Source organism: Callorhinus ursinus, unplaced genomic scaffold (assembly GCF_003265705.2).
Source record: "Callorhinus ursinus isolate GAN/ISIS: 27379988/994484 unplaced genomic scaffold, GSC_fseal_2.0 scaffold14, whole genome shotgun sequence".
In the NCBI taxonomy this organism is placed as follows: Eukaryota; Metazoa; Chordata; class Mammalia; order Carnivora; family Otariidae; genus Callorhinus; species Callorhinus ursinus.
Window position 1 is genome coordinate 13,681,823 of NW_027397076.1, and position 13,076 is coordinate 13,694,898.

The following is a 13,076-nucleotide window of genomic DNA, read 5'->3' on the forward strand; positions in this document are numbered from 1 at the left end:
TGCTATTTGACTACATTTTAGAATCAGAATATAGTACAATGAAGATCCCCAATACTGAAATCAACAAGCCTCACATGATCTTACACTTCTGAAGCTGCACAGCTGATTCTTAGAAGCAGTGAATTCTTTGAAAGGTTTGAATGTTCATTATTGGTAGAGTTACCAATCAGAAAATGGATTAAAGAAATTATTTGTCTAAGTCTTAAGTTCAAATTGAAAGTCATTAGAGTAATATTCAAGCATCTAAAATCATAATTCCAAGCTTGTACTATTTACAAAAAATATTATGAAGGAGCCTCTCCTCCTTCCTAAATTTAATATTTTGATGTTCAGTCTGTTTAGCAAGAAGAGAGAAATTAGTAAGATGAAAAAAACATTCTGAGCTCGTAATAATTATCTGAAAGGGCAATTAATTCATCCAACTGACAGAGGTGGATTAGAAATGCTTTTAAATTTTATTATGTCTGTGCAACAAAACAGAGTAACTGCTTGAAAGAGAATCTTTATAGAAGTGTTTACAGAGTATGTAAATTCACACCTCTTTCATATTTGAGTCTTTTCAGTTTTTCATCTTTTTTACTAGATTAAAATCATAAAAGTAAAACCAAAAGATACAAAGGAATCCAATTATTAATTTCAAAGTCATAAACATTTCTGAACTCATCGCATAGATAACTTAAAAGCTAGTTATATTTATATTTTTAAAGCACTATATGCCACATTTATAAAAAAAAAAAACATTTAAAAATGCATGTCTTTAGGGGCGCCTGGGTGGCTCAGTTGTTAAGCGTCTACCTTTGGCTCAGGTCATGATCCCAGGGTCCTGGGATTGAGCCCCGCATCGGGCTCGCTGCTTGGCGGGAAGCCTGCTTCTCCCTCTCCCACTCCCCCTGCTTGTGTTCTTTCTCTGTCTCTCTCTGTCAATAAATAAAATCTTTAAAAAAATAAAAAAATAAAAAATAAAATAAAAATGCACGTCTTTAAAAAATAAAAATAAAAAAATAAAAAGGCATGTCTTTAACCCAGAAATAATTAAGAACGCACACAGACATGACACCAATTCCTTCCTCTGAAAACTGGTACTTAAAAGGGAAAAATAAAGCATGTTTTAACTCTGCCTATAAGAAACTATAGTTAACTGATAAAGTTAATTGATACCCAGCTGATAAAGGAAAATTCTTCTTATAGGTCAGCTAATAAATGTAGAAGGAACAACAGAATTAGAAATTCACCATTTTGCAGTCCCCAATGAAATAACTGATAATGCATGGATAGATATTAAAATAATTAAGTAAAAAGTTGTTGAAGAAAAGGATATTCCAGTGGTACCAAACTACCCCCACAGATTACTTGGAAACTGCAAAAAAGAAAAAAGAACCTTTAAAAAAGAAACAGTTGGCTGTTACCACATTAACCAAGTGATCAAATACAGTAAAACTAGTAATAGAAAAACCTGACACTACATCTGATGCAACAGACTATGACACAATATGAACATAGTATCACTTATATGTTCCTGCCAAAGTGCTTAATCTAATGTACTCCTTTACAACTAATTCCAGTTTATAGAAAATAAAGGAATAGAGAAAAGATAAATGACACCACAAGGAAAACAATAAAATTCTAAATATGTAGGTATTTACATGATACTGGAAAATTACTGTTAATTTATGTAAATGTGATAATTTGGAGAATATCTAATTCTTGGGAGATACTTAAAGTTTGTTTTCTTAAGTAGGCTCCACGCCCAGCATGGAGCCCACCTTGGGGCTCAAACTCACGACCCTGAGATCAAGACTTGAGCTGAGGAGCACGTGGGCAACTCAGTCGGTTAAGCTTCCAACTCTTGATTTTGGCTCAGGTCATGATCTCAGGGTTGTGAGATCCATCCTTGAAAGGCTCAGCTCCCAGAGGGGAGTCTGCTTCTTTCCTTCTCCCTCTCCCTATGTCCCTACCCTTCCTTCTGAAATAATTAAATAAATCTTAATTAAAAAAAAAAAAAAAAAAAGACCTGAGCTGAGATCAAGAGTCGGACACCTAACAACTGAGCTACCCAGGCAACCCAGATGCTTGAAGTTTTTAGAAGTGAGGACTCAAAAGAGACTTGGGGCACCTGGGTGGCTCTGTTGGTAGAACATGCAACTCTTGATCTTGGGGTCATGAGTTCAAGCCCCATGTGGGGATTGGAGATTTAACTTAAAAAAAAAGACATTTTTAAATGGTCTAGCAAAAAAAAAAAAGAAAACACATACATATACAGAGACATATAAAAATACTGTTGATTTCTTTACTAACATGAAAACAAATTTAGAAATGGGTTACAAAGCTGTTTTTAGTATAGTTCTATCTTGAAAAACATTCCCAGGTATTTATAATACACATCTGTATACAGAGGCAACAGAGGAAGAAATAGCATGTCAATAGTGGTTTTAAAATTCATTGGCAGAATTTAGAAGATTTTTCTTTTTTTCTTTTTGCTTATCTGTATTTCCTACCTCTTCTATAATGGATATGTACTGCTTATAGAAAAACTGTCCCAAACAACTGCCTAGTACATTTAGAAATAGGTATCAGGAATTTCAAAGTAATTCTTCATTCTACTTCTAGAGATCCAGAATAAGAGAAAAATCAGACCTGATTAATACTAAGATGTTCATCACAGAATTTTTTCTAATGGTAAAAATATGAAAAAACTAGGGAAATATTCAAAAACAGGGAAATCACTAATAAAATTATGCTAAGTATAAAGCAGAATAGCATAATCATTCAAAATTGGTTTAAAAAATTTTTAATGACACAGGAAATGCACACAGAATGTCAATTTTTTTAAAAGGGAAAATTACTAATTACAAGAGGGAAAAACAGTAATGACAAACTAGAGAAACTGGATAATACTTATCTTAGTGATAAAATCTGACATCATGTGCCTCCAGATGTGACAACCTTGAATTATCTACTTGTCTAGTATTCCATCCAAAAAACACAAACTACTGGGGTGTCTGGGTGGTTCAGTTGTTAAAAGCTTCTGATTTTGGCTCAGGTTGTGATCTAGGCAGGCTGGCCCTGTGCTCAGTGGGGAGTCTGCTTCTCCCTTCCCCTCTCTCTTTGCCCCTGCCCCTGCTCATGCTCGCTCTCTCAAATAAATAAAATCTTTTAAAAAATATACAAACTTCTCTCAAATAATTCAGAAAAAGTAGTATGTATACAGATTCACCAATATATTATTTTCCACATTTACCTTCTATCTTGCAAGGAGAAAATGTAATCTTACTATTATACAGTATATGTATAATTGTCATAGTCCATTGGGAGAGAGAACGATAAATGAGGCAAATGTTAAAGAGAACCTGAATGAAAGGTATGTAGGAACTCTTTGTACTATTCTCTTAATATGGAATTATTTCAAAAATAAAAAGTTAAATAAAATAAAATATTGTACTCAACCTGAGTGGTTGTTACAGAGGCAAGCTGTGATAATTCATGTAATGTTCAGTAAGTTTATTAAAAAAAAAAAAGGAAGGGGAAAAAGAGAGAGAGAGGCAAACCAAGAAACAGACTCTTAATTATAGAGAACAAATTGATGGTTACCAGACGGGAGGAGGTGTGGGGGATGGGTGAAACAGGTGATGGGGATTAAGGAGTGCACTTGCACTATGTTGTACACCTGAAACTGTATGTTAACTAACTGGAATTTAAATGAAAACAAAAAAAAAAAAAATGAAGGCAGATACAAAACTATATTTAACATTTTACCAAGTATTAAGAATACTGATTCTGATGTATTTGCAAATAATCAAAACTGATTATATGAATGTCAAAAATATCAAAACTTACTAAAGAGCAAACATAATCACAATAATTTTTTTTTCTCTCTCCATGGCATACAACATTGCTTTTCTTTTTTTTTTAAAGATTTTATTTATTTGACAGAGAGAGACACAGCGAGAGAGGGAACACAAGCAGGGGGAGTAGGAAAGGGAGAAGCAGGCTTCCCTTGGAGCAGGGAGCTCGATGTGGGGCTCAATCCCAGGACCTAGGATCATGACCTGAGCTGAAGGCAGACGCTTAACGACTGAGCCACTCAGGTGCCCCCAACACTGCTTTTCAATATTTAAGTATTACTCCAAAAATATTATATAATTAATATCTTCCTCTATTGTTTCAAAAGCAAAAGTTATTCTACCTCCGTAATGTTTAATTTGCAATAGAAAATGACAGTAAGGAGGGAAAGGTAGTCTTTAACATTTCTAAAATCTCAATTTTTCTTGTATTAAACATTACTTCAAGTGTTCCACCACATTCACATGGTTAAAAATATTAACAATCTATTAATAAGTATAGGAAATCAATGCCTTTCTTCCACTTTAGCAATAAACATATAGAAATGGAAACAGGTATAAAAACATCTTGTTTACATCAGTAACAAAACCATAAAATACTTAAGAATAAATTTAACAAAAAAGGAACAGGATCTACCTGAAAATAAATCAGATTAAGTGGGAAAACATACTATGACAATAGGTAAGACAATGTGATACAACTGTCAATTTTCTGAAACAAATACATAAATGCAACTCTGATCAGAATTCTAAAGAAAGCATTTTTCTGTGGGTATATGTGTTAAGACTATATGAGAATAGCTAAATATAAAAAAGAACTGTGCTTGGTGTGTGTGGCAGAGAAAGACTTGCCTTATCAAACTATCAATATATATTATAAAGTTGCTGATAATCAGATCCAAATAGTACTAGCATAGGAATACACAAATAGATCAGTAGAATAATAGGCATTGGTTCATTATGAAAATATAGTTCCATTATATGAAAATATAGTATATGGCAAACGTGGTCATTCAATTCAGTAGAACGAATTATTTAATAAACAATTCTAGCACAACTGGCTATCCATTTGAAAGAAAATAAAATTAGCACTCCCAGTCCTACACAAAAAAAATTCCAGACTAACTAAAGATGTAATAAAACACAGAGTAAGAGTTTGAAAAAAAATCTAAGAGACTGCTAGGAACCCAGAAATATAAAACATAAACATGCACTGTATACAAAATTTTAAAACTTTTGGAAGAGCAAAAGAATAAAGCCAACAATCAAAAAGTGCTCAAAATCATTAGCAGTCTGGGAATCATAAGCTAAAGTATTAATATATTCTTTGATTCAGCAACTCAACTCCTGGAAAACTATCCCATAATAAAACTGCCATAACATAAAGAGATAATACACACACACGTGTGTGTGTGTGTATATATGTAATAATGTATATGTATATGTATAGTCTTAGAAATGTTCATTACAGAATGGTTTGTAATATGACAAAACAGAGACAAAATGAAGGCTCATCAATTAGAAAATGGTGGAATAAAGTATGGCATATTCACACTATGGAATATTATGAAGCCATTCAAAAGAATAACTGCTATTCTGACTGACTTGGAGGGCCTTCCAAGAGATAGTCCTGAAAGAGAAAAGATGAGGAAAGTGTGCCTAGGATTCCATTTTGGAAAACAAGACCAAAAGAGTCCCTTCACATAAACAGACATAGATGTACACATATATGAGTGTATAAAAATATGGAAGGCTACCTGCTAGGTCGTTACATGGGTCTGGAAGGAAGGGAAGGAAGAGGGAACAAGCAAAACAAATAAATAAAGATTGTATTTAAAAATAAATGTGATTATATGTACTATGAAACTGTAAGTTAATTAATGTGAAATTACATGTCTGTGACATTTCAAAAATAGACACTTTAAGAGAGGGATAGTGACTGATGAATTCAAATTCAAAGAAAAGATGTTCATGACATACAATTTCAGAACTTTATACTTATTCCCTAAAAGTACTGGGAATGAAGGAGGGGGATTAAAATATAACAACATCATGTTCTTTCCTAAAGTTTAAAGAAAAACAATGATGTCTTTACAGATCAATGAAACACGGCTACAGTAGAAGCTTTCTTAACCAACTATTGCAACCACTGGATTAAATGATGCTCTTGATTCTCTCTGTAAAATATACTAACCTATGCCCATTGTATGCTGAATATGACAGGCTGACAGGTTCCTGTTCTGAATAATAATAACAGCAGCAGCTAACACTTAATGCTTACTATGTGTCTGTTACTCTCCTAAGTGCTTTACATATATTATTATTCCTCACAACCCTATAAAGTGCTCATTTTATAGATGAAGAAATGAAAGCAAAGACATGATAAATTACTTGCCCAAGTCACAAAGCTAATAAGTGTTAGAGCTGGGATTCAAGTGAATCCCAGCTTCCATGTTCTTAACCAGTCAGCATAATGCCACTATGAGTGTCTGTTGACCAGCTAAAATGTATCCTTTCTGAATCAGGTGATTTGTCTCCCAACAATCAGGTGATTTGTCTGCAAACCACTGTAAGTCATCTGTACTTGTTAGTATAATTATGTAATTTAGTTATATAGTACATAAAAAAAAATTTTCCAATGAAACTAAACTGACTACTCAGAAAAGTCTCAATAAAGGCAAGTCATCAAAAAATACTTCTGTCAAATTAAGTGTAGATAAGAACTGCAAATGGTTTCAGGAAAAAAATGTAAACATCCAGGTATCAGCCCTCAGATTACTTAGCTTTTATTCTTCACGGAAGCTCAAAATGGATTACATTTATAGACAATGCGTTATGGATATAGATTATGGGAAGAAAAAAGTGGAGTACAATACAAATCTACGTTCAAATACTGAGACTGATGAAAAACAAAATTTAAGTTAACTTTTATCAATAAAGATTTTTATGTTTTGTGATCCCCACTTTAACATACTTTTCTGATTAACTGAACTATTACTGGTCCCAATCATTTTGGATAAGAGGGCTTCTACTGTATTTTCTGTAACAAATTCACAAGCTTTTATTAAGTTAGTGGAGCAAAGTTCTGAGAAAAATCAAATCTTTATTGCTAAGCTACAACTTTCAAAGTCAAACTGGAAGTTATTTTATGATTCTTACCCATCTTGTGTGGGTGGGTACTCGCATTCTTGTCCTTTGGGAAATACACCGTTAGGATACAGGTCACATATTGGAACTGAGGGAGGGTCTGTTTGAACTTTTGCTGTGAGATACAAATAAAGCATTAACTTCTGTAGTTAAAAATAAAATTAAGCAGTTATCATTACAGTTTTTCTCAGTTCCTAATGGTTGTTATATGTCCTAATTTTAAGGAACCTCCTTGCTATCACAGCCTTGTAGTTAAAAACAGAAGATATTTCACCATGCTGGCCACCTCCTCTCCAATTTACTGTTGCTTGGGAATAGAATACTCAACTACTTAGAATTCTATTATGTATTTAAACAGTATATGCCTCGGCAGAAAGCACATTTCTAATATTTTTGTCTTTATATACTATACCGGAAATGGAACAGCATAGAGAGGCTGGTTTTCACAAATAAAAATCAAAGAGGCAACAAGAAAGTATGGAAAAAACCCTATAGCAATGAGGTAAAAATATAAAGCTATTATGTATTAATAAAATAAGTGAAAAACTTATTTCAAGGGTATATTAGGTATAAAAGTTAAGAGTTATACACACCCAGTGCTAAAAGAATTTAGGTAGCCATATAACAAATTTCCAGATACTTAAAAAAAGTTATAGTCCTTAGCATACGTTTTAAGGACATTATTTCCCAAACTATATTCTAAAAGACACCAGTGTTCCAAGATGATTTTTAAAAATATCTGGAGATTTGTCTTCTAAAATTTTTTTTAAGTATATAAGAACTGGTTATAGAGTTCTTATTATATGAAGAACTGCCCTTTAGTAATGAACACTGTTTCCAAAAAATGCCAGAAGTGGAGTGTATTAACTTATGCAGCAATATAGGACATTAAAAGCATATCTGCAGCATTTCAACTACTGAGGTGAAATATGTGGTTTCCTTTTGATTATAACTGGTCTTATGGATTTTGTGTGTCTTAAATTTTAACACCTATTTTTCTCTCTTTATTTTGCAATGGGGGAAAAAAAAGACCTATATAAATAAAAGTATAACCGTTTATTGAGCCAAATCATTTATCTATGGAACCACGTTTTGGTTCCTTCTTTTAATTCAAACACTCAGTATCTCATGAGCATCAAACATTTTTCTGTCTTTACCTAATGTTTAAAAGTGTTCTATGGGCAAATCAACTTGGGAAACACTGCTTTAGGTTCTTCCTAAGAGGGAACATTAGAATTTAAAATCAAAAAAGATCTTAAGAAGTCATCTAATTTTGCTTTACACATATTTTACTTTTCATTTCTACTGATTCCTTCCTCACTATGATGAGGAACCACTTTAAGGGATATAGTTCTTAACATTTTCACCCCTATTTGCCAACCTTGAATTTGTCAATGTTCCTTTTAAGGTGGTATATTGACTTGTAATAATAGTCCAAATAAGGTATAATTAGCTTAAGACTATACTACTGATTCTAAAAATCCTAAGCTATTAAATAGTTACGACTCCTTGCTTTTTGGCTTACATTATACTAGCACTTAAAATCCTTAGATCCTATCACCCTGTATTAACATTATATATGTCTACTAAATTTCAGCTTAATACTAGCCTATTTCTCAGTTTTCCTGATCTTTTGAAATCTTGACTTTTATCAACCAAAGTATTATGGTGTCACCCTCAGCTTTATCTCATCTACAATTCTGATAAAGATGCCTTTTATATTGTCCATAAATTCTTAAGACAAAATAAAAGACTCAAAAAGATCATTAGAGAAAAGTTTTGTAATTAAAATATGAGAACTGAAGTCTAGCCTTAACCACTTATTAACTGTGACTTGGACAAATGGCTAGATGTGCCAAGCCTCAGTTTCCTCATCTACAAAATGAAGAACCAGATGAAATCTTGGATAACCTTTGAAAATTATAATACACTATGTCCAAGTTGTTATCTAAAACTATGCATAATTATAACAATCTGTACTGCAGTTACCATTAACTATTACTTATAATTCTCTCACTTTATAGATGAGGAAAATGAGGGCAGTGAACAGTCCATAATTACATTATTTGGCTTATTCCAGAAGTGATTTATGATAGTCTACAAGGATATCTAAAATACACAAATAAGAGACAGTAAATTAGAGAACAAAAATCAAAACATGGAAAGAACATAAAATGGAACCTGAAATACTGCCAATACAAAACCACAGTTTTGGCTCTAAGCCCTCTAGTAGCCAATATTAAAAAAAAAAAAAAAAAGGGGCTAGATTACTTGCATGGGTCACGTTTATGAGATAAGCACATAAAGTACTCAGGAAAAGCACAATTATTCTTGATACCAAGACCAGACAAAAGACTGTCTCTTCAGAGTACTCATAAAGAAATATAATGAACAGTAAGTTCAACAACATCCTCAGAGAAAGCACAATAAAAGATGATGGCATCACACTAAAACATCTGTCAGTGGAAGAATTTTACCAAGGGCAAATACAAAATAGTCCCTTAACATTCCTCCCTGCTTACCTACCTTCATTAGGGAGTAATTTAAGAGTATTGGGAGAAATAGTTCTCTCTCAAGCCGTTCTCAGGTAACACCATGTCTCACGAGGACACTTCTAACAATTTTTGAATGGAAGGAATATGACATCACAATCCCTGGAAGATTCCTAGAACACAGGTAACCTGTGCTCATTAAATACAGACTATGCTAGGGATAGAACTGACATCCTATGACTAGAAGGATCTAAAAATAGATGCCTGAATAGAAAAAAAGGCTATCCCATCCTCATCTGAAGACACATCAGGAAAATTGCTGATAGAGCCAAAACCTTTCTTAAAAAATATTTAAGAATACTTCTCTTAACATAGAGATAAAAATGAACGAAGCCTCCACTATTCCGATTCATAAAATTTTAGCCTGAAAGATTTAAAGGAAGGTATAACCAGATACTCAGTGGTCCCTATAGCCCAAAGGGCATCCAAGATCAGAACTTGCTTTGATTCTCAACCCAACCTTTATTCCCCACTATTATACAATCTCCCCCTGGTCTCCCTAATAGAATTTCAGGTCCCTGAAGAGGTTTGGTTTGCCATTTATAAAAACAAAACACAAGCAGGATATTTTAAGTAAATATGAAATAGTACAATGTTATTAATAAAATTTAACCATATGCACAGATTTTAAATAATCGTACTCCTCATTAAATATTTACCAAGAATCTCGTAATTTCAAAGCTTGCAGGTGAACTGCAAACTATGTTTATCCTATTACGCACAGTGGTACCACTTTACTCATCCCTGACAGAACTGTTACTTGTATTATTCAAGTTTTAAATTATAAATTCTTTCCTAAAATTGCAGTAAAATGCAACCAACTTATTATTAACATCCCTTAGCTCAATAATAGGTAAAGAAAATACCAACAGATTGTTAAATGAAAAAAGTTGTAGGTTTCATTAAATTCCACCTCTAGTAAGCCTAAATTTATCTCCTTGACATACAATGGGATCTTACGCAACTTCAAACCTACTCTTCAAACCTGCTGCTTAATAAACACTTTTTGTCAAGTAAGATCAACTTAAGACACTAACGTCCTCTCTTCTTCTTCTTCTTTTTCTTCTTCTTTCCAGTTGCTCCATCTCCATCCCCATCTCCATCTAGGAAAAGGGCATTTCAAGTACATATTTATTTAAACCTCATAAGCAGAGGAACAAAGCAAGCACAAGCAGACAAGTACACACACACACACACACAAAGAATCTTAAATAGGATATAAAACTGACCCAATATTCTTAGAAAAGAATTCTGAATATTGCTAATGTATCAGAATTTGACTTGTGTAATCAAAAGCACTAAGGAAACTTTACTTTGACTTACTCTAATAAAAGAATTGTTGAATAAGATATTCTTAAGAATAAAAAATGTGTTACCACTCTTTCAAAAGCTAGGAAAAAGAACTAGTGTTAGTTTAATACCAATAATAATGACTGTGTGACTTTACCTAAAATAAACTAGTTTGCTTACGTATGCTTTGTGGTTCAACAGTTGTATTTCATGATCTCATGTGATCCTCAAAGCAATTTTATGAGGTAAAACAATGTTTAAGGGACATGCCCAAGAAAATCCCAACTAGTAAATGGCAGAACCAGACCAAGAATATGTCGCCTGATTACTAATCAGGGAGGAGTATTTGAGGTATCATATTTTAAAATATTTTTTCCTGCATAGTTATTATTAGAGAAAAAGAGTTCTCCTTCTGGATCAAATTATATACAAAAATCAGAGGGCATATATGCTCTTCCTAGGTTCACAGTTCTCAGATGCTCAAAAGAACCGATGCCCAAAAATGAGGATTAAGAATTGTTTCAAAAAATAGTTTGCAAGGGGCACCTGGCTGACTCATTCGGTTAAGTGTCCAACTCTTGATCTCAGCTCAGGTCTTGATCTCAGGGTCGAGTTCAAGCCAAAGTTGACAAAAAGAGTACCCAAAATAGCCAGTATCTGCCTGTCACTTTTTTTTTTTTTAAAGATTCTATTTATTTATTTGAGCGAGAGACAGAGAGAGCATGAGTGGGGTAGAGGGTGAAGGATAAGTAGACTCCCCGCTGAGCGTGGAGCCAGACATGCGGATCGATCCCAGGACCCTGAGACCATGACCTGAGCCGAAGTCAGATGCTTACCTGACTGAGCCACCATGGCACCCCTGCCTGTCAGTTTTTATAACAATCTTTTATGAAGTCCATACCATACTCTTGAACTTGGAGAAAAGATAAAGAATGCTATTATGGCCAAGACTAAATAAATAGTGACTTAAAACATTTTAAATAAAGAATCAAAAATAGACTGAAGGGTCTGAATTTCTAAAAACACTGCTCAATAAATTTCAACAATCATGAAGTACACCAACCTACCCCCAAATCACACTGATATGAAATAGGAATGAATACGAAGCTGTGGCAGACAATTAGAAGTTGACAGTTTAATAGTATGTTCACCATACAGTCTTTTAAATGTTTCACATAGTGGCAGTAACTCATGGCTACCATCAGTAATTTTAGATCATGAAATCCATACCCATAAAACAATCTCAAATGACTGTTTACATTTTCTAATCAAAGACCTCCACCCTTTTTACTCCCAGATTGATAAGCAGGAGCCAAAAAAGAGATCTTCTCACCATTATATTCTAACTATCACACCAAATTGCAACCTTTTTTCTTAAATTTTTACAAAATGATTAGGGGCTTACAATGACCCCTACTTGTATGTGAGCTCCTTAAAGATTACATAGCATTTCCTAAATTAAGAGACAGGACTAAGCATGTGATAAATATTCACTCTATTCAACAAATGAATGTTCTTTTAGTTTATTTTATCCTGCTTTTTTTCACCTAAATAAGAAACAGGAAACAGCAGTTTAGCAAAGAGGGAGGTAACATGATATAGGGCTTTAATGGACTGAATGACAGGAAACTGCCAATTTTTGACAATTTTTTACTTACGAAATTGCAATTTCTTTTATTATTATTGTTAATTTGTTTTTTTGAGAGCAAGAGGGAGGGAGAAAGACAGAGAGGGAGAGAGGGAGGGAAGGAGGGAGGGAAGAAGAGAAGAGGGAGAGAGAGAATCCCAAACAAGCTCCACATTCAGCACAGAGCCCAACGTGGGGCTTGATTTCACAACCCTGAGATCATTTCCTGAGCCAAAAATCAAGAGTCGGACACTCAACCCACTGTGCTACCCAGGCACCCCTCATTTTTTTTTTTTAAGATTTTCATTTTTAAGTAATCTCTACACCCAATGTGGGGTTTGAACTCACAACCCTGATATCAAGAGTTGTACGCTCTATCAACTGAGCCAGCCAGATGCCCACAAAATTGCAATTTATGTTCAGTCTTATGAATTGGGTACAGGAAACAGGAACACAGTGGAAACACACAAATATGACTGACTTACTCATTATTGGTTTCCAGATTCAAAAGCCCAAAACACAACTTTCAATTTCCTCATGTGTCATATAATCTAATTCACATACTCTGCACTACAATTTTAATAGTAACCTTCATTCATTCAATAAATGTTGCTGAGTTCT

The 13,076-nt window shown here is 33.6% G+C and overlaps 1 protein-coding gene across 3 annotated transcripts in view; it reads right to left on the reverse strand.

Annotated features, from left to right (window-relative positions):
• METAP2 (methionyl aminopeptidase 2) overlaps positions 1–13,076 on the reverse strand; it is a 29,633-nt gene that overhangs the window by 9,335 nt on the left and 7,222 nt on the right. For all 3 annotated transcript variants that reach the window (XM_025881275.2, XM_025881273.2, XM_025881274.2), the window contains 2 exons: positions 10,576–10,641; positions 6,999–7,101 (listed from right to left, as the gene is read on the reverse strand). In XM_025881275.2, coding sequence (XP_025737060.1) covers positions 6,999–7,101; positions 10,576–10,641 — 169 coding nt within the window. The remainder of the gene's footprint in view (positions 1–6,998; positions 7,102–10,575; positions 10,642–13,076) is intronic.